This window comes from Borostomias antarcticus (genome assembly GCF_949987555.1).
Source record: "Borostomias antarcticus genome assembly, chromosome: 23".
NCBI lineage: Eukaryota > Metazoa > Chordata > Actinopteri > Stomiiformes > Stomiidae > Borostomias > Borostomias antarcticus.
Window position 1 is genome coordinate 16,963,744 of NC_140256.1, and position 21,337 is coordinate 16,985,080.

The 21,337-nt window shown below is 47.1% G+C and overlaps 3 protein-coding genes across 3 annotated transcripts; 2 read left to right on the forward strand and 1 right to left on the reverse strand.

The window, feature by feature from the left end:
* The first annotated feature begins 7,645 nt into the window (after positions 1-7,645).
* Positions 7,646-13,328, forward strand: lysmd3 (LysM, putative peptidoglycan-binding, domain containing 3). Its single transcript, XM_084457362.1, has 3 exons — positions 7,646-7,691; positions 11,501-11,772; positions 11,900-13,328. Exons 2-3 carry the CDS (start codon positions 11,509-11,511, stop codon positions 12,602-12,604), a joined length of 969 nt encoding a protein of 322 aa, XP_084313488.1. The 5' UTR covers positions 7,646-7,691; positions 11,501-11,508; the 3' UTR covers positions 12,605-13,328.
* A 209-nt stretch (positions 13,329-13,537) lies between these two features.
* On the reverse strand, positions 13,538-17,046 carry polr3g (polymerase (RNA) III (DNA directed) polypeptide G; the record flags this gene model as incomplete). Its single annotated transcript, XM_084456880.1, has 7 exons — positions 13,538-13,624; positions 13,777-13,896; positions 13,995-14,059; positions 14,144-14,203; positions 14,294-14,353; positions 14,900-15,029; positions 16,936-17,046. 7 exons carry the CDS (start codon positions 17,044-17,046, stop codon positions 13,538-13,540), a joined length of 633 nt encoding a protein of 210 aa, XP_084313006.1.
* A 1,257-nt stretch (positions 17,047-18,303) lies between these two features.
* mblac2 (metallo-beta-lactamase domain containing 2) lies at positions 18,304-20,831 on the forward strand (the record flags this gene model as incomplete). The annotated part of the gene is made up of 2 exons (XM_084457025.1): positions 18,304-18,745; positions 20,443-20,831. The coding sequence occupies 2 exons, from the start codon at positions 18,304-18,306 to the stop codon at positions 20,829-20,831; spliced, it is 831 nt and encodes a 276-aa protein (XP_084313151.1).
* Between the last annotated feature and the right edge of the window lie 506 nt (positions 20,832-21,337).

A 21,337-nucleotide genomic window follows, 5' to 3' on the forward strand; every position in this document is an offset into this window, starting at 1 on the left:
GCTCCTGTTCTTATTCCTACCCCTGCTCCTCCTCCTGCTCCTCCTCCTGCTCCTAGTAGCCATCTCAGGCCAGATGGTGGGATTGAGGCCGGAGTAAATCCCTGATCAAGTGTGGCCGGCTGCTCCTGAGCAGCAGGACCAAACCAGCGCATCTACACTAACTAGCTGCTAATTAATCCTGCCTGACTGATCCTGCTCATTCAAGGGCCACTGATCTTCTGGCTGTCTGTCTGTCTGCCTGTGTGTGTCTGCCTGCCTGTCTGTCTGAATGTTTGCGTGTGTGTGTCTGTCTTTCCCTCTGCCTGTGTGTCTATCTGCCTGTGCGCCTGACTGTATGCCTGCCTGTCTGTCTGTCTGCTTATCTGCCTGTCTGTCTGTCTGCCTGTCTGTCTGTCTGCCTGTCTGCACATATGTCTGTGTCTATCTGAGTCTCTTGGTTGGAGTTTTTCACAGGACACCTGTTGTGCCTAGCAGCATGGCTGATAATAGCATAAGCAAGTCATTTCACCCTTATCTACCCCCTCAGCCGATATCAGTTTATCTAACTCTGTTAACCGTCATTCAGTGTCACTGATATCATATCTCACATTAGCTCCATCTAATGCCTTCTACAGTATCGGTTTCCATTGCTATTCAGAGAACGAGCACCCCGACCGTGACAAACTCAAGGCACACATGCCTTCGGTTCCCCCGGCAGTCGATGCACAACAGCATACATTCGCCTCATGTTGATCTGTTTAAAACCGACGCGGAGAGTATGCTGTTTACTCTATGCGGCTTCGCGTCTGAGGCGCTTTGCTCAACACACAAACAACTCTGATGAAAAGCTCCAGAGAAACGGGATCAATGCGACTCCCACTCAAAACGTCCTGCAACAACAAACACCCCCAGATCTCAACTCAAATCCCCCCGCTGAAGGAATTCCTCTGGTGTGACCCGTTCCAGTACAATGGAGAGATGGAGAAACAGAGAAAGAGAGGAATGGAGTGGGGAAGAGGGGCTGATGGGACAGAGGGGTGGAGGAGAAAAAGGGAAGGTCCTCCTAAATGGTAGCTGAGGCGCACCGCGTCCATATAATACACACATACACACACGTACGCGCACACACACATACTGGGCTCTAGGGGGGTGCTGGATTCTCAAGGGAGAGGGCTAACAGGAGTGTGGTTTTGGATGGGTGATCTGACTGTGACCTCCTCTAATGGCAGTCTGTGTGTGTGACCCTCCAACCGACCCCTGGGAATTAAGAGGAAACGACCACAGGTTGTGTTCCACGTGGCTCCCCCTACAAACAGGGTAGGAGGTATCACCCCCGTGGGGTTTTTACGGCTGGATGGAGGTACGTACCCATTGTGTGTGTGTGTATGTGTGTGTGTTTGGGGGTGGGGGGCGGTGCACAACCAAGAGCCTGCTCAACTATGAAACGAGCAGAATTATTTAATTAAGTAAGTTTAAGTAATTACATTCTAGCTACAGTGCATGGCCCCGACCAAATTGGTCAGCCAAGCATAATATTAGGCCAAATAAAAATGGCAATTCCATACTTGAATATGAATACTGTAAATGTAAAGCATAATTATTTGATTTGAACAACTCTGTTTGAATGATATATGGGATTGTGGTGTAGTGAAACCGCTCAGTCTTTTATTATTGCTGGTGTCGTGTTGACGTGTTGGTGAACCTTGGTGGAAGAGGACCAGTTGGTCATGAGAAGTGTTGGTGAACCTTGGTGGAAGAGGACCAGTTGGTCATGAGAAGTGTTGGTGAACCTTGGTGGAAGAGGACCAGTTGGTCATGAGAAGTGTTGGTGAACCTTGGTGGAAGAGGACCAGTTGGTCATGAGAAGTGTTGGTGAACCTTGGTGGAAGAGGACCAGTTGGTCATGCACTGCACAGCCCAGCTGGGTGCTACGGCGGCTTTGCGCACATCAGAGAACGTTAGAGTTCAAGTTCAATGCCCTTGGAGAATGGGATGCAGCTGTGGGGGCTTAACTAGGCCATTTGGAGTACAATACAGGACAATGTGTGTTTGTATGTCTATGGGTGTGTGCGAGTGTTTGCTTGCTCGAGTTTACAGCAAGGTCAGAGTGTACAACTCGGTGACCGTAGGAGCCTCTCATCAGAAACCATGAGCATAACAACTGCGGCCCGTCAGGCAAAATAAAGCGACCTCAGGATTGTTGGCCATCTCTGACTGCTCATGGTGCCGCCACTTTCCTGTCCCGCCGCTCCAAAGAAAACGGCTCCTAAAACATGATACTACTGTCTCCCACTCAGGAGCCTGGGCTGTCAAAAGCACTTTGAACTGAACACAGTAATAACATCCCAGATTTCAGTGCCGGGAGGTCAAATCCACCATCTGATCAACTGAAGCTGGGTTGCAGAGCGATCGTCTGTTCTATCAGGACGCCTACAGCGTCAGAATTAGTAACTGATCGCAGTCACACCACCGAGTTAAAAGTAGTGATGACATAAGCGACGGTAACACAGGTTTCTCCTGGTATCATCTCTCTTACTTTTGAGCATTGGGACACCCAATACCCGGCACTTAGCTGACCGCAGCACCAAAACCCAATGACCTTCAATTCCCTGAGTGGCTGTGATCACTCGTTTGTCCCTCCTTAGCAACCACATATTCAAATATTCCAGTCATCAGCCTTGACTCCATTTCAGAACAAATCAAAAAAGAAAACTGAAGCGTGCGTGTGTGTGTGTGTGTGTTTCACTCTGCAACACACTCATAGCCTAATCTCTGTCTCCTTGAAGGAATCAGAGCTCTAATTATATACAGTCTCCCCACAGATTTGCTTTTCCACATTGACCAAACATCACGTAATCCAGGAGTGACCCACCAAACCAATAAATATATGGCAAAGCCTGCTGAATGGCATCACTCTCATGTTGCTGATAGTGTTGTTTTTATGGCCCATTAGGGGGGATTGTGAGATTGTGTGGTGGAAAAGGGGTGTGGGGGGGTGGGGGGGTGGGGGCTGTGAGACTGGAAGCCCACAGTGTGCACTGCCGAGGTGTGGAAACCCAAAACAGACTGGAGCCAATCTCCGTGGAAGGCAGTTTAGCAGTGTTGTTTTCCCTTGTGGACTGTGACTCTCTAGGCTATTTACATGGGCTAGTCTTCATGCTCAAAGTGCTGTTCATACTTCACCGTGTAAAAAAGCAGAGACAGCCCAACTGTTCACGAACCTCTCTTACACTCTGCATTATTGCACCCTGAGAAAGAAAGAGAGAGAGAGAGAGAGACCGAGAACGACTGGGTTCTACATTTGCTTAGTTACGCTCTAATGTGTCAGTGGAATTGAGATATACCCAAGCTCTGGGACAGGGTGCGCTGGCTGATGCTCACCTCAGTCATTCCCAGCTCTCTCCTCTCCTCTGCTCTCCTCTCCCCTGCTCTCCTCTGCTCTCTTCTCCTCTGCTCTCCTCTCTTCTCTTCTCCTCTGCTCTCTTCTCCTCTGCTCTCCTCTCCTCTGCTCTCCTCTCCTCTGCTCTCCTCTCCTCTCCTCTGCTCTCCTCTCCCCTGCTCTCCTCTGCTCTCTTCTCCTCTGCTCTCCTCTCCTCTGCTCTCTTCTCCTCTGCTCTCCTCTGCTCTCTTCTCCTCTGCTCTCCTCTCCTCTGCTCTCCTCTGCTCTCCTCTCCTCTCCCCTGCTCTCCTCTCCTCTGCTCTCTTCTCCTCTGCTCTCCTCTCCTCTGCTCTCTTCTCCTCTGCTCTCCTCTGCTCTCTTCTCCTCTGCTCTCCTCTGCTCTCCTCTCCTCTGCTCTCTTCTCCTCTCCTCTCCTCTGCTCTCTTCTCTTCTCCTCTCCTCTGCTCTCTTCTCCTCTGCTCTCCTCTCCTCTGCTCTCTTCTCCTCTGCTCTCCTCTGCTCTGCTCTCTTCTCCTCTGCTCTCCTCTGCTCTCCTCTCCTCTGCTCTCCTCTCCTCTCCTCTCCTCTGCTCTCTTCTCCTCTCCTCTCCTCTGCTCTCTTCTCCTCTGCTCTCCTCTGCTCTCTTCTCCTCTGCTCTCCTCTCCTCTGCTCTCCTCTCCTCTCCCCTCCTCTGCTCTCCTCTCCTCTGCTCTCTTCTCCTCTGCTCTCCTCTCCCCTCCTCTGCTCTCTTCTCCTCTCCTCTCTTCTCTTCTCTTCTCTTCTCCTCTGCTCTCCTCTCCTCTGCTCTGCTCTCCTCTCCTCTCCTCTCCTCTCCTCTCCTCTCCTCTCCTCTCCTCTCCTCTGCTCTCCTCTCCTCTGCTCTCCTCTCCCCTGCTCTCCTCTCCCCTCCTCTGCTCTCCTCTCCCCTCCTCTGCTCTCCTCTCCTCTCCCCTGCTCTCCTCTGCTCTCTTCTCCTCTGCTCTCTTCTCCTCTGCTCTCCTCTCCTCTCCTCTCCTCTCCTCTCCTCTCCTCTCCTCTGCTCTCTTCTCCTCTGCTCTGCTCTCCTCTCCCCTGCTCTCCTCTGCTCTCCTCTCCTCTCCTCTGCTCTCTTCTCCTCTGCTCTCTTCTGCTCTGCTCTCCTCTCCTCTCCTCTGCTCTCCTCTGCTCTCTTCTGCTCTCCTCTCCTCTCCTCTCCTCTGCTCTCTTCTCCTCTCCTCTCCTCTCCTCTCCTCTCCTCTCCTCTCCTCTCCTCTCCTCTCCTCTCCTCTCCTCTCCTCTCCTCCTCTCCTCTGCTCTCTTCTCCTCTGCTCTCTTCTCTTCTCCTCTGCTCTCCTCTGTTCTGTCCCAGGACTGGAGAAGCACGGCGCCTCACTTCTAATGCTTCCAATCAGACATAATTAAATCATCTCTGCATGGACATATGGATGAGGCAGCAGCTGCCAGCCTGCTACGACTGTGACTCCTAGACTTAACTTGCTGCTGCAGAAAGAGGGCTAGGAGGCCTGGAGGGATGGAGGAAGGGAATTGGAAAGGAGGGAGGTAAATGCACTTATATCCAAAGCACTTTACAATGGCCTCTCATTCACCCATTCACACACCAATGGCAGCAGCTGCCATGCAAGGTGCTAGCCTGCTCTTTGTCTTGCCCAACGACACATCGACATGTGGAGAGAGGAGGAGCCGGGATTCGAACCGCCGACCCTGCGGTCATTGGACGACCCACTCTACCTCCTGAGCCACAGCCGTCCCGGAGGTCTAGGCAGCAGAACCTGGTTATACCTTTAGGAGGGAGGGAGGAATAGGGTATAGCAGGTGGGGAATTGAAATGGTGTTTTCCTTAAATATCTCAATGATATAACACCAGGATGAGATCACACATGGACCTGATAGGGGACCAGTACAAGGTCTGTGGACGTCACCTCTGCCCCCGTGTGACAGTGCCTCAGTAAGGCTGCGTCTGTGTCTGGAGCTCCGTCATGCCTGGTCCCGGGAGGGCTCCCTCCAGCAGACATCCGTCAGCAGCTGCCGGCTCCAGCCCTGCGTGGCCGTCAGCCACTTCAGAGCCTCCTCCATGGACGGAGCCTGTTTATGGCTCTGCGTCCCCCCTTTGTGTTCAGCGGCAGTTAGCGGGAGGACAGAGGCAGAGGAGGGCAGGCAGTAAAACCGTTTCCGCCCAGTGAATCACACTCACACTCGCTCACACGGCGACGGGAATGACCCCTGCCAGGCTGTGACGAGAAAGCAAACAAACAAAAGATGCCCTGCGCTAAGCGAGAAATGAGAATATATGCCCAAAGATATTGTGGAAAAGTGACTGTTAGTCTGTTTAGACATAGTCTGTTTAAACAGATCTTGAAACGAGGTGCTGTCAAGCACTGTGTAACCATCTCGATGAGAAAAATGGCCACTTGATTGTCATAGCCTATCAATAAACCGATCCTACAGTTCCAAAATATGTTCCTCGTGAAAAGGGGAATTACTGGATTACTGGACACGCTAAGTTGAGGACTGAGGAGCAGGTGTATGCTGAATAGATGCAGCAGGACTCCCTCTGTCCCCTCTGACAAGGCGGGTGGACTCAGCTGTACTACAGCAGAGAGGGCAACAAAGGAGATTTAAACGCACCAAGATGACATCATGTCAAATCAATTGCAGAGGTTTATTCAGTTATTCAGAGAAAAGAACGCACTCTATAGTGTCAACTGTTTAACATTGATAGAGAAACAGCTCTCGCGTATGCGTAAAAGGCGCAAAGGTGGTGGTTTTTAGTCACAGAATACACGCTACGCCTACAGTAGCAGCACATGTGCGTAGCCGAATGTGAGCCAAGATTACTAATGACCCCGGTGAAGATTAGTCAACGGAGCCTTTATGAGTGGGTCCCCGGCTCATGCGCACCATGTGTGGCGGTTCCCCGCGGAGTGTTGCTTTATTTCAATGGGAGAGGGAGGAACACACAAAGCACAGTGTCCACACTAGAGATCCAGAGAGTAACCATGGAAGCGTTTGTCTCTGCCGTCAATGGGTTTCCCCAGCCTTTCATTTAGTCATCCCACTAAATCAATATTTAGGCTTTTCAAATGTATTAGCTGCTCAGAGGAGATTTTTTGGCACAGTTCAAAACAATAAATCATAATTAGTGGCTGTATTAATTATTTCCCTACAGTGGTAGAAGAGTGATGCATGAGTTATAGGCCTAGATCCAAAGCTCTGGTGTGGTTGCTCATTCAGAGCAAGTCGAATATGAAAAGATACAAAATACCGGATTACATTTCACGAGCCCTGAAGTTACTGAATGTTGACATGTGAACTTGCAACACTCCAGTGTGACCTGTAATTCTGACCTGTGGAAAAACAAATACCAAGAAGAAGACAGATTCCTTACCTGACACCTTGCTTGGGCTATTAGTCCAGGATAAATTATAATTATTCCGCTATTGTACTGTAGGATATCATCGATGACACCTTCCAATAGCCTATATCTCCGACGGTTTCTGACAGATGATGGTCAATAAACGCATTGTTGATACCCGCATTTGGTAGACTGCTCCAATTTGTAATGCCCCTTGCAGCTTTCGGTTCACCAGTGAACACCGCACATAAAGCACTAACCTCCGTCACCTAACGGGACACAGAAGCCAAACTGTCGCTCGAGTAGCGTTTCCCCCCCGGTAGGTGAATCGGTGAAGTATACTGCGATATGTAAAGTCTGTTTTGTTCAGTTTCCGTTTCTGCAGCATCCAAGGCGCCGTGCAGCCATGCCGCTCCGCTGTTAAACACAACTACTGGGAGCGCTCTGGTCGCATGTTGAAGAGGCAAGATGCTGATCATCACATTAGTAGGCTATACGAGTGTGCCTGTGCAAGCATATAGCCTGGTGGACAGCTCCACCCAGCGCACTCGCCTACTAGGGGGGAAGTCTAGTCTCAAGTCTATCCACACCAATTTAACAGAACAAAACCATGGCAAAGTTAAACCTATTTCCTAGACTTCTTTTGTGTTGCATACTACATAGCCTCCCTGTGGGGATGAACGGAAGGTACACGGATCCTGTGGTCTACCTACCATAGGTCACTTTTGATAGGGCAAAGTCTACAATGTCCCAACGGACCGTGTTGATGTCTCTTGAAACGAGCGTCAATTAATTGGTCTGATTAATTGCCCCACAGTGTCAGTCTCTGGCGCCATCTACAGGTTACGCATTATATTTATCGGAAAGAAACCAAACGTCATCACGTTAGTATTCTGTTGACGTGGCGTGTAAACTATTGAAATCTTTGAGCCGAAGGAAGAATGGACATGGCTTGATGACGGATAGTGCTCATGTTTTCAGGTAAAGAAGAGGCTTTTTAATGCCGATTCATTATCCAAATGAGTACTTAGTAGTTTTGTTGTCATTGTGATATTCCTGGATGAACCACGCCACGTGTATTTAGCTGGGTTAGAGAACAACGTACCGTTAGATAATCCTTACTATCGAGTTAGAATAGCATATGCTCAGTTAGCTAGCTAGCTAGTAACCCAGTGTTAGAATAGCATATGCTCAGTTAGCTAGCTAGCTAGTAACCCAGTGTTAGAATAGCATATGCTCAGTTAACTAGCTAGTAACCTAGTGTTAGAATAGCATATGCTCAGTTAGCTAGTAACCCAGTGTTAGAATAGCATATGCTCAGTTAGCTAGCTAGTAACCCAGTGTTAGAGTAGCATATGCTCAGTTAGCTGCTAGTAACCCAGTGTTAGAATAGCATATGCTCAGTTAGCTAGCTAGCTAGTAACCCAGTGTTAGAATAGCATATGCTCAGTTAGCTAGCTAGCTAGTAACCCAGTGTTAGAATAGCATATGCTCAGTTAGCTAGCTAGCTAGTAACCCAGTGTTAGAATAGCATATGCTCAGTTAACTAGCTAGTAACCTAGTGTTAGAATAGCATATGCTCAGTTAGCTAGTAACCCAGTGTTAGAATAGCATATGCTCAGTTAGCTAGCTAGTAACCCAGTGTTAGAGTAGCATATGCTCAGTTAGCTAGCTAGTAACCCAGTGTTAGAGTAGCATATGCTCAGTTAGCTAGCTAGTAACCCAGTGTTAGAGTAGCATATGCTCAGTTAGCTAGCTAGTAACCCAGTGTTAGAGTAGCATATGCTCAGTTAGCTAGCTAGTAACCCAGTGTTAGAATAGCATATGCTCAGTTAGCTAGCTAGTAACCCAGTGTTAGAGTAGCATATGCTCAGTTAGCTAGCTAGTAACCCAGTGTTAGAGTAGCATATGCTCAGTTAGCTAGCTAGTAACCCAGTGTTAGAGTAGCATATGCTCAGTTAGCTAGCTAGTAACCCAGTGTTAGAGTAGCATATGCTCAGTTAGCTAGCTAGTAACCCAGTGTTAGAGTAGCATATGCTCAGTGAGCTAGCTAGTAACCCAGTGTTAGAATAGCATATGCTCAGTTAGCTAGCTAGTAACCCAGTGTTAGAATAGCATATGCTCAGTTAGCTAGCTAGTAACCCAGTGTTAGAGTAGCATATGCTCAGTTAGCTAGCTAGTAACCCAGTGTTAGAGTAGCATATGCTCAGTTAGCTAGCTAGTAACCCAGTGTTAGAGTAGCATATGCTCAGTTAGCTAGCTAGTAACCCAGTGTTAGAGTAGCATATGCTCAGTTAGCTAGCTAGTAACCCAGTGTTAGAATAGCATATGCTCAGTTAGCTGCTAGTAACCCAGTGTTAGAATAGCATCTGCTCAGTTAGCTGCTAGTAACCCAGTGTTAGAGTAGCATATGCTCAGTTAGCTGCTAGTAACCCAGTGTTAGAATAGCATATGCTCAGTTAGCTGCTAGTAACCCAGTGTTAGAGTAGCATATGCTCAGTTAGCTGCTAGTAACCCAGTGTTAGAGTAGCATATGCTCAGTTAGCTGCTAGTAACCCAGTGTTAGAATAGCATCTGCTCAGTTAGCTGCTAGTAACCCAGTGTTAGAATAGCATCTGCTCAGTTAGCTAGCTAGTAACCCAGTGTTAGAGTAGCATATGCTCAGTTAGCTGCTAGTAACCCAGTGTTAGAATAGCATATGCTCAGTTAGCTAGCTAGTAACCCAGTGTTAGAGTAGCATATGCTCAGTTAGCTAGCTAGTAACCCAGTGTTAGAGTAGCATATGCTCAGTTAGCTAGCTAGTAACCCAGTGTTAGAATAGCATATGCTCAGTTAGCTGCTAGTAACCCAGTGTTAGAATAGCATATGCTCAGTTAGCTAGCTAGTAACCCAGTGTTAGAGTAGCATATGCTCAGTTAGCTAGCTAGTAACCCAGTGTTAGAGTAGCATATGCTCAGTTAGCTGCTAGTAACCCAGTGTTAGAATAGCATATGCTCAGTTAGCTAGCTAGTAACCCAGTGTTAGAGTAGCATATGCTCAGTTAGCTAGCTAGTAACCCAGTGTTAGAGTAGCATATGCTCAGTTAGCTAGCTAGTAACCCAGTGTTAGAATAGCATATGCTCAGTGAGCTAGCTAGTAACCCAGTGTTAGAGTAGCATATGCTCAGTTAGCTGCTAGTAACCCAGTGTTAGAATAGCATATGCTCAGTTAGCTAGCTAGTAACCCAGTGTTAGAGTAGCATATGCTCAGTTAGCTAGCTAGTAACCCAGTGTTAGAGTAGCATATGCTCAGTTAGCTAGCTAGTAACCCAGTGTTAGAATAGCATATGCTCAGTTAGCTGCTAGTAACCCAGTGTTAGAATAGCATATGCTCAGTTAGCTAGCTAGTAACCCAGTGTTAGAGTAGCATATGCTCAGTTAGCTAGCTAGTAACCCAGTGTTAGAGTAGCATATGCTCAGTTAGCTGCTAGTAACCCAGTGTTAGAATAGCATATGCTCAGTTAGCTAGCTAGTAACCCAGTGTTAGAGTAGCATATGCTCAGTTAGCTAGCTAGTAACCCAGTGTTAGAGTAGCATATGCTCAGTTAGCTAGCTAGTAACCCAGTGTTAGAATAGCATATGCTCAGTGAGCTAGCTAGTAACCCAGTGTTAGAATAGCATATGCTCAGTTAGCTAGTAACCCAGTGTTAGAATAGCATATGCTCAGTTAGCTAGTAACCCAGTGTTAGAATAGCATATGCTCAGTTAGCTAGTAACCCAGTGTTAGAGTAGCATATGCTCAGTGAGCTAGCTAGTAACCCAGTGTTAGAATAGCATCTGCTCAGTTAGCTGCTAGTAACCCAGTGTTAGAGTAGCATATGCTCAGTGAGCTAGCTAGTAACCTAGTGTTAGAATATATATGCTCAGTTATGCTCAGCTCATTGCTAGCTACTGAATATGATTTTTAGCCAACCAGTTAACGTGGCTAGATGACTAGCTGAAGTTTTCTTTGTTTCATATATGACAAACGCTTTGACACATGCAGTTTATTATTTTAAATGGCAAATTAACGTGAACGTTAGATAAGTTAGTCATGCTTGCTCTGGCTTGTAGCATAACGTTAGCTCTATTAGGTATAGCTGGCTTAACGTTATGTCACTGGGTAGTAAGTATGTCACTGGGTAGTAAGGTTATCAGTGACAGTGACCGGGCCATCAGTGACAGTGACCGGGCCATCAGTGACAGTGACCGGGCCATCAGTGACAGTGACCGGGCCATCGGTGACAGTGACCGGGCCATCAGTGACAGTGACCGGGCCATCAGTGACAGTGACCGGGCCATCAGCCAGAGCGGATCTGATCATTCAGAGAGTCTCAAATATCATCAGCTTGATCTCTACTAATGTTCAGCCTGTGTGCGTGGGCCGATGCAAGGAGAGTCCGACCGGAGTGTCTAACTGCAATCACAGTTGGTCTTGTTCATTGAAGGGAATTAACTAAAAGGTCACTTTCTCAAATGTGTCCACAATGTTAATCTGTCAAATCAAATTAAATTGTATTTGTATAGTACATTTCAGACACAGAGGCAACACATGTGATTTTCAGAGAGGAAGGGTGGGGAGAATGTATATACTGATCTTGCCCATAATTTTCCAGAGGGAAGCAAAAAAAAAAAAAAAACTTCACCCGGTGGGCCAAAGAAAGTGAACTGTAAAAGTCCTGACATAGTTTATATGTCTACAAATCCTGAACCTAGTTGCTCAGCCACCAACTCTTATGATGTTTCTCTCTGCTCTCTTCTTCTCCCCTTCAGAGTGAAAAATGAGTGGGAGAAACCAGGCCTATGGTTTCCACTCAGCCACCACGGTGCAACCAGCCAACGGCGGCCATGCCTACCTGTTTGGGAACACCTCGGAAAACGACCTGTCTGAGGAGGATGTGGAGAGCTACGAGCTGCGCTCCCGGGGTCGGGAGAGGCCGCGCCGCAGTACCTCCAGAGAGAGGCTGGATGACATTGTCTACCTGGTTAGGGACATCAAGGAGGGAGACACCCTGAATGGACTCTCCTTGCAGTACTTCTGCTCTGTAAGTCAATAGTAGCTCTGATCTCTGTTTTAACAGCTCCAACCACTAACTGGTTGGGATTGCCACCCATATTGGCAGTCCACCTTTCAAGCACAATCTTCATGTTTTGTTGTTTTGTGTCTCCTAGGTGGGGGATATCAAGCGGGCCAACAACCTCTTGACGGAGCAGGACTTTTTTGCCTTGAGGTCCATCAAGATCCCTGTGAAACGCTTCAGCGTGCTGACCGAGACCCACAACACCGCCCCCGTCAAGTCTGCCTCCCCCACGGGAACTCGGCGCATCCCCCAGATCCCCCCTTCCTCCCCAGAGGTTTCCATAGACTCCTCCTCTTCCTCTTCATCATCATCCACAGACAGTGTGGAGGGCTTTCTCCAAGAGAAGGACAAAGACATTGAGCTGTTGGTCAAGTCCACAGGCCCTTCTAGGAACAGCCTCAACGAGGTAGTCTCCTCCCTGACCCTCCAACAGCCTCTGCTAGGCGGGGAGCCAGACTTCAAGCCTGTCCCCAGGAAAGACCCCTACTACGGCGCAGACTGGGGCATGAGGTGGTGGACGGCGGTGGCCATCATGCTGGTGGTGGGCATTGTCACGCCTGTGTTCTACTTGCTGTACTATGAGGTGCTGGTGAAGACAGATGTCAGTCACCACGCCACCACTCAGTCCCTCAAGGCTGCAGTCACCCAGACCAGCAAGCCCCCAGTACAGGCACCAGTCAATGTTGGGGATGTTCCTGTGCGACAGGATGGAAACATCCCCAAACCGAACTCCCAGGGACTAGAGCGTTCTTCTGAGGTACAAGACCACCATGGCTCGAAGCAAGAGATCACGTAATGAGGCATTTCCACTCACACACAAAAAACACACACACACTACAAGGACTGTGAGAAAATTCTGAGCTGTTAATTACTTTTGTATAATGATGCAATGCAAGCTTCCTAATTGAATCCATTTGTACATATTATAGACAGAATACATTAAGAAATGATGGGGACAGAAGAGTACAGAATGCCTAATTGATCCAGTGGACATTTTAAAAATAGCTCTTTATTTTTAACATGTTTAACACAGCAAGACGATAGTTAATTCTTGGAATGGTCGGCTAAAAGGGAGCCTAGCTCAATCTTTAGTGTCTGAAGTCAGGTATTCTCTTCCTTCATTTGATCAGAACAGTATCGATGGCTGCCACTGTGGTTTTATTGAGGATATAATTAGAATTATTGTAATTTATTTGAGGAGCATTAGTCTTATAATTACAATATCAGTATTGAAATGTTTCTTTTGCAGATTTTCTTGAATGTTGCTTGAATATGGTTTGCCTGCCTTTGGTCAACTGCATTTTAAAGTGACAAACCTCTTTGGTGGTGAAATGGGACATGCACAGTAAGCCCAGGCTAGCTATAGTTTGATGTAATATTGTAGGACCTGTTCTGTTCATTATGTCCACTTCATGTGTTATGACAACATAATGTGTTATGATGAACAGTATGTGCCTTCAACCTGTGGAACACTTTAACAGGCTGAAAATAAAAGTATATTTTTAATAAATTATTGTTGCTCAGAATTTGTGCTTCTTGCTGTGGTGTTTTATTTTGTCATTCTTAAGGCATTCCACAGCCCACAATTGTAAATTAAGGTCAAAAGAAAGGAGAAACCATTACAGTTCTAGCATAGTCAATAAATACATTCACAATGGAAAACAACAAAAATTGCATTTGCTTTTAGCACTTAACAGTCGTAGACAACAGCCATACAGTGAATGGTTGGTTAGTATGTGGCTTCATCCACATTGTCGTCGCTCCCTACACCAAAGTCATCACCATCTTCAAAGTAACTGGCAATGTAGTCGTTTTCCTGGCAAGGAAACAGGAATAGAATAATCTTAAACTTAACACTGTATATTGAGATTTCATCTAAGCCATTACTGGGCAGCAACCTCGATAATGCCACTTGTGAAATGCAATTAGCTGTCATTATAGACGTTCATTACAGATCTAAATCAGTACCTCCTCCAACTCTTCATCATCAAGCTCCTCTAGTTCAACTTCCTCTTGTTCACCCCCCTCTTCATCTTTCTTCACTTCTTTCTCCTCGTCTGATTTAATGTCATCTTTCTTCTCAAGTTCCTTGAGAAACAGCCACAAGCAATTTTCACTCGCTAACTTCATACTTGAACAGCATTCAGTATAGGATGGGTGGACAAATGGGGAAGTGAGCAACTTACATCTAATTTACTAAGCACCTCTTCCTTTTCTTTGACTGACACCTTTATGGGTTTCTTCTTTGCAGCTGTTACATTTGGAAACATACTTATTAGCATGATAGTATGATCTGATAAGAGTACAAAAAAATGATAACATTCTCTGTCTATACCAGGTTTTGCTCGCAACTTTTTCTTCTGTGGCATCAGTTCTTTGGGAAATAGATGCCAGTCTGCAATGGTAAACAGGTATGATTGGGTAAGGACTGGGTGACAGTCTAAGTCTCTATTATGCTGATGAGCCCAGGACCTGGACAAAGTACCTGGTGTCCAATCCTCATCCAACACCTCCTTCTGATACCTCTCTTTGTATTTCTCGACACCTGGTTGGTATATAAACAGGACAGGTTATGCATGAATGTGTTCTCAGAATTCCTTGTTCTCGCTCATTTACTGAACATATCGGACTACAGGAAATTGAATACTGTTAACGATTCGATCATGACTCAGCTGTATTTCTGTTTTGTGGCAGGGCACCCTCTCCAAACCATAAGCACATAGCTCAATAAATGGGAGTTAAAAACAAATCTAAGAGAGATGCACATTGAAATTGGATGACTTATCTGATAAAGCAGACTTGTCTATGTGTAGGGGGTGAAACAGGCACTTACTTCAGACAGACGCACACAAGCGCGAACACACACACACACACACACACACTATGCCAGAGAGGATGTGCTCCAAATGCACTCCCTGCTGGGTGAGGTCGTGGCTCTAACTCAATAGTCAGCCATAAATCTGCCTGCCTCTCCGTCTTCAGATATGAGATCATATGTCTTGGTTCCTGTGTGTTGCATTATCTCACTTCGGAGTAGTTAATTGTCTCCTAGTATTATGGGATGTGTGTGAGTGGTAATGCACCCTCTCACCTGCCTTTGCACCTGGAGGCTTGATGCTGTGCGGTAGCCGTCTCATGGTGTCTCTCATCTCCTGTTTCAGCGACAGCATGTAGTTCTCGTCGTCACCACCTTTTAATGGCACTGGCTTGAACTCCACAGTCTAAATGGGACAAAATCACAGCGAGAACTCAACTCTGCTTAATGTGTGTCCTGCTGTGCCTGATCCCGTGCCTGATCCCGTGCCAGATCCCGTGCCTGATCCCGTGCCTGATCCCGTGCCAGATCCCGTGCCTGATCCCGTGCCTGATCCCGTGCCTGATCCCGTGCCTGATGCACAGGGGATACCCAAGACTGGATTTGTTTTTAGGCAACTCAGAAATAAATGTACAACAGTTTACGGAATTGTAAATCTGGCTACTTTTTGGACTGCTATTCAAACCCAGCTAAGTTCTGGGTGCAATGAACTTAACTAAAAAACAAACCCTCTAGCTCACTGCCCTTGTGTTTTAATGTGGATGATCGTGTGATCTCTGATCCAAATGAAATTTGTTTATGAAATGAAAATTGCTTTTAATAAACACTTCACTGAGGCGGGGCACTTATTTGATAGATTGTATACTGGACTGGCTCCCTTGGATGCGGACTCTGGTTGTATTCCCCCCTTGAATCATGTCTCTCTCCTGTCAGCCCTTTACACCTAGTGAAACTCTAGGAATCTTGGAGGCCTGGATCACAGACCTCACCGGCAGGCCACAATATGTCCGTCTGCATCGGCTGCCTGTCCGATGTGGTGATAAGCAAAATGGATGCCCCCCAAAGAACAGTCCTGTCACCTTTCCTGTTCACATGATACACTTCTGACTTGTGTGCCACCTCCAGAAGTTCTTGGACAACTCCTCTATTTTGGGCTGCATCAGGGCAGACGATGAGGAGGAGTACAGGACGTGGTCAGGAGACTCGTTGAATGGTCTGAGGAGAACCAGCTCCAACTCAACATCAGCAAAACCAAGGAATTGGTTGTGGACTTCAGAAGGAACAAGAGGCCTCCAGCCCCATCACCATCCAGGGAGAGGAAGTTGAGATGGTGGACTCATACAAGTTCCGGGCAGTGCACCTGAACAACAACACTGAGGCCCTCTACAGGAAAAGACAGAGCAGACTGTTCTTCCTCAGGAGGCTCAGGTCCTTTGATGTGTGTAGCAGGCTGTTGCGGATGTTCTACCAGTCTGTTGTAGCCAGCACACTGTTCTTTGCTGTTGCTTGCTGGTGAGGCAGCATCAAGTCTGGGGAGACAAACAAGCTGAACAAGCTGGTGAGGAGGGCCGGCTCTCTTGTGGGGCAACAATTGGACAGCCTGGAGACTGTGATGGAGAGGAGGATGAGGGACAAACTGAAGTCCATCCTGGACATCCCCTCTATGACAAGCTGTGGCAGATGGGGAGCACTTTCAGCCACAGGCTCATCCCACCCAGGTGCAATATGGAGTGGTTCAGGTGCTCCTTTGTGCCAGCAGCCATCAGACTGTATAACAGTGTCTGAGCATTCCGAGTGTTGGGGAGGTGTGTGTGCTCTCTTTCTTTAAGAAATAATCACTGGTATCTGTTTATTTTCAAAGCCATTATCGGTAAACTTCCACCATACATCTCGTCTCTGTTGGACTGGAGCCTTCACTTACCAGACCCAATTAAACGATCGGCTTGTTTTCAGGGTTCTTCGAGTGCATTCTGAACACGGAAGGGATGCTTTTTTCCATGATGCTCCTTATACTTAGAATACCTTACAACAGACTGGAAAGTTTGAAGTACTTCCTTCAGTCACAGAGTTTACATCCATGGCTCTTGACCCGATATTTGTGTCTCTGTGTGAACTCATCAACACTGTAAATGAGGGAAACCTTAGTGCTTTACGAGTATAAATAAAGGTTTGAAATGAAATGCTGGGTCTACCACATTCTATGGGTATGATCAGAACCTGAAAGGGCAGCAAAATGGCTGCCCTCTTGAGTCTTTGACTGAACATACAAAACTGAGATGTAAAAGCATCCAGTGCAGGGCCAGAGGACTTACTGGGAACAGTGGGGTGGGCCCTGCTCTGGCCTCCGGCATGGTTCCCCTCGTGATGCCTAGGTTCTCAACATGGAAGCTGAAGGCATCAAGACCACGACCTTTACCTGCCATGTCAGCAGCGCCAGAGGGCTCCTACCTGGAGGGAGTTCAAACAGAATAGTGCGCACAAGCGCTCGCATGCACACACACAAGCGCACACGTGCAAAGGCGCACGCACACAGGTTTCTTCAATCAATAATGGTTCGAGTTGGACTGACAGGGTGGGGTCGAGCATGAAGCTGTCTGGTCAACGCAGATGCAGAATTAACCTCTATTACTCTCCATTAGCAAGCACCACAATCTACAAGCCTTCTGGATTTGGAACACACGCACGCGCACACACGCGCACGCACACACACACACACACACGTTTCTTTATCCAAATGATGTGCGCAGAAATGGTGGGGTGGGGTCTATCCCTGGTCCAGGTAGCCTACTATTAGGGGCTATACCCCAGTATACTGTCCTGCCAGGGACCATTATTGAATTACTTACTGAAGTGAAGACATTGTTCGAAAGATAAAACCTTTTCTCCGAGGTGGCTAAAGTTGCAGCCCCCCACCTTTTATATAAAAAGCACTTTTTTTGCACATATCCACCAATGTCCACTAGACTGGCTTCGCTACCCTGATCACGTGATGGACGGACGTCAGTGGATACCACAATAGCTGAGTGGATATCGGTGAATATGTGCAAAATGTTACTTTTTCTATAAAAGGTGGGGGCGGTACAACTGTAGCCACCTCAGAGAAAAGGCTTACATCTTTCGAAAAATGTTCGATTCGGTGAGTAACAAAATAATGGGTGGGTCGAGCATGAGTCAGCTGCAGTCAGCAAATATAATTACTCTCTTCTTGCGCCACAATCTTCAAGCGTTTCACTTGTTTTGGATCCATGGAAGCAAATCTCATGGCAGTTATATGTCCAAAATGAATTTACCTCGCAAACAGTCCGATGGCGATAGATTCAGTTTATCACTGGGGTCAGTCGTCACAGGCGTGTCTACTTTAATCGTGTGGCTTTAAAAAAAAAAAAAAAAAGTGTCTTTTAAATTTGCACGCCCAACGTTCCATAGGTGTGTTCGGTTCTAACCAATAGTATCACACTGTCGTCATAGGTGTGTCCGGTTCTAACCAATAGTATCACACTGTCGTCATAGGTGTGTTCGGTTCTAACCAATAGAATCACACTGTCGTCACTAACGCACCTCCCACAAGGGTGTGTTCCACCATCACTGAGCCCGAGCACAGCTACCGATGTGTGAATTTGGGGAGTCAACGTAGACTGACAGCGTTATCTTCATACATGGTAAGTCGTGCATGAACTGTGATGTCTGCAACCGACTGGTACGCGCATAAATCCCTCGGAGACGGACTGTTCTGGATCCAAGAGAGGTTCTTCGACTCGGAGAACCGAGCGAACATCTGGCTCCTCCGTGGGTCCCACCAGGACGTGGTGATAGACACGGGCTTGGGCTTGAGGAGCTTACCGGACTACATCAGCGCCCAAGCTCTGCTCGGGGACGACCCGCAGCGGAAGAACCCCGTCCTGGCGATCGCCACCCACGCCCACTTCGACCACTCCGGGGGTCTCCACCAGTTCACACAGGTGGGCGTTCACAGTGCAGAGGTGGATGCCCTGGCCAACGGAGACAACTTCGAGACTGTCACCTGGCTGTCCGACAGAGAGATAGTCGAGGCTCCTACGCCCGGTTGGAGGGCGAGACAATATAAAGTCAAGGCTGTACAACCAACACACATACTCCAAGAAGGTAAATAATGTGGTGGTGGCACATAGTGGTGCACCAATGTGGTGGCAAGATCAATTTAGGGACCATGTACCGCGTGAGATCACTAATGCACGCGTTGAGATAAGGACAGAGTCAATAGTAATGTAATTACAGCCTTTAAAGAATGTGTCTGTGCCCCTTGTTACAGTAAATCGAATTTTTATTGGAATAGCCGACGCGTTCACATTAGACAACGCTCACAGGAAGGAATTTACTGCAGAGTAGATTTGGCAGAGCACCAGCACTGATCTCACTCACACACGCACATACGCACACACACACACACACACACACACACACACACACACACACACACACACACACACATACACGCCTACACACACACAGACATTTACACACACATGCACACACAGCACCCACTGCCTCGCCACACGTATGCCCTCTTGTGTATCTAGTAATAATGGCCTAGGTCCATCACCTATACTGACTGAGCCTCAGTGTTGGTGAAGGGTGTGTCTCATTTGAACTAGCCTATTGCTCACAATAATTAGGCCTATCTGAGTTATTTGTTGCCAGACTATTGTAAACAAAGATGATTTTGGTCTTGGATCAATGTGAAACAGATAATGGTAGAAGCAGAAATAGCCATACTGATTGGCACTCATACTCTGCAGAGGTGACTTTGATGGATTTTATTTCAAACAAAGGCTATGGGGGATAGTCACATACTGAATTACCCACCCTGGAAGTACACAGTGGGCCAGTGGCTAGGCTATACTCTGTTTCTTCCTGTAAGGAAAATATGTTTGAAGGGAACCATTTTGTTTTGCACCATGAGTTTCATTCCTTGGCAAAACTGCACACTTGACAAAGTTGGGCCCAACTCTCCCTGGTATTCTACTCCTGTGTAATTTGTGCATCAGTCAATATGTTTCTGCTGCGTCAGTGCTGCTGCAATGCAGTTGGAATATCTTATTGCTCAATGTGTCACTTTTCCCTGTTCTCCTAGAGTACATCCGGCATTGTCAAATCGACCCCTCGACCCTACTCACATGGCACTAAGCATGAACTTGGAGAGATCTGATATGTTACTGTAGGACAAGTGTAAGCAATCTGATAGCCTATCATAGGGCTAGGTTTAGCTAATATAGTATTTCTTAAAGATTTCTTAAAAACCCTTTCTTAAAGATATTTTAGGTTGTAAATCAATATACAGCAAGTTTGGTCTGAAATGAGCAGTTTTGTAAAGAAAAAAAAACAACAATATTTGACCCAAAGTTAAAATCCTTGTTTAACATGTTTTTGAATGATTTTTCAAGATGCCCATCCACATCCATTGTATGACCAAAACGGTGGTAGAGCAATTATCAGACTTTCTCAAAAATGCTAGCTTTGCCAACGTTTTGATCTGAACCATTGTATATGATCATAAGTAACCTTAAAACAGGGTTAAACATGCATTTTTACTACTCCTTTAAACTAAAACGTTCAGCTGGCCATGTATACCACAGGACACACAACCATTTTCACCTCGCTGGAGGGGGACTTTGGAGCTTTGCCTATCACATCATCTCATATCAGACAACTGCATTGGACCCAGGTCAAAGGGTTGATACCAGACTGGATTCCATACCTTAATTTCACTTATGAATTATCCTCTCTACCTCTCTCTCATCTCCTCCTGCCCCCCCCCCCCTCTCTCTCTCTCTCATCCTCAGGTGACGTCATCAACCTGGGTGACCGGCAGCTGACGGTGCTGCACATGCCTGGTCACTCCCGGGGAAGCATCTGCCTGCACGACCGCGACAACAAGCTGCTGTTCAGCGGAGACGTGGTGTACGACGGGGCCATGATCGACTGGCTGCCCTACAGCAGGGTCAGCGACTACGTCAGCAGCTGTGAGAGGCTGGTGGGCCTGGTGGACAGTGAGCAGGTGGACCAGGTCCTGCCCGGACACTACCACACCTTCGGGGGGAAGAGGCTCCATCGCATCGCGGCCGGGTACATCGACAAAGCCGGCACATGCCCGGCACGCTTCTCCACCTTTGCCTGGAGGACCTTGGCTGGCCTGGCGCTACGGGCGTCCAACCCACGCAGTGTCTGTTAACCACGTGAGGAGGAAGTGCACACAAACACATTATATCACATATAGCAAGGGAATTATGAGTGAGGAGGGTGGAGTGCCTCCCTCCGTGGGCAGGATTTCTATGTGCTGTCAATCATAAACTGATGTTGTGCGATTTAAATTATTTATGTGCCACATCAAATACCAGTACTGGTGTGTAATACTCAGTATACTAGTGTAGATGATGAAATTATGGCACAACAATTTTACAATGTAGTACAGCAAACGTAAGAGGTGGAAATTTGAATGTTTGCTTTGACAACCTCCTGGCTCCTGCACTGAACAGTATTGATGTATGCTACATTATGGTTAACAGAAGGGTACTGTATGTCTTCTCAATGACAGTTTGTAACAGTGCTTTGTACAGTATTCTTTGTAGCTTACTTGTTTGAGACCTGGCAGCCACCGTTTTGACAATGAAGTAGCTAATCTAACCCCCTGCTTATTTCCATAGTACTAATAATACCGTTCGCCAATAAGATGTTCGC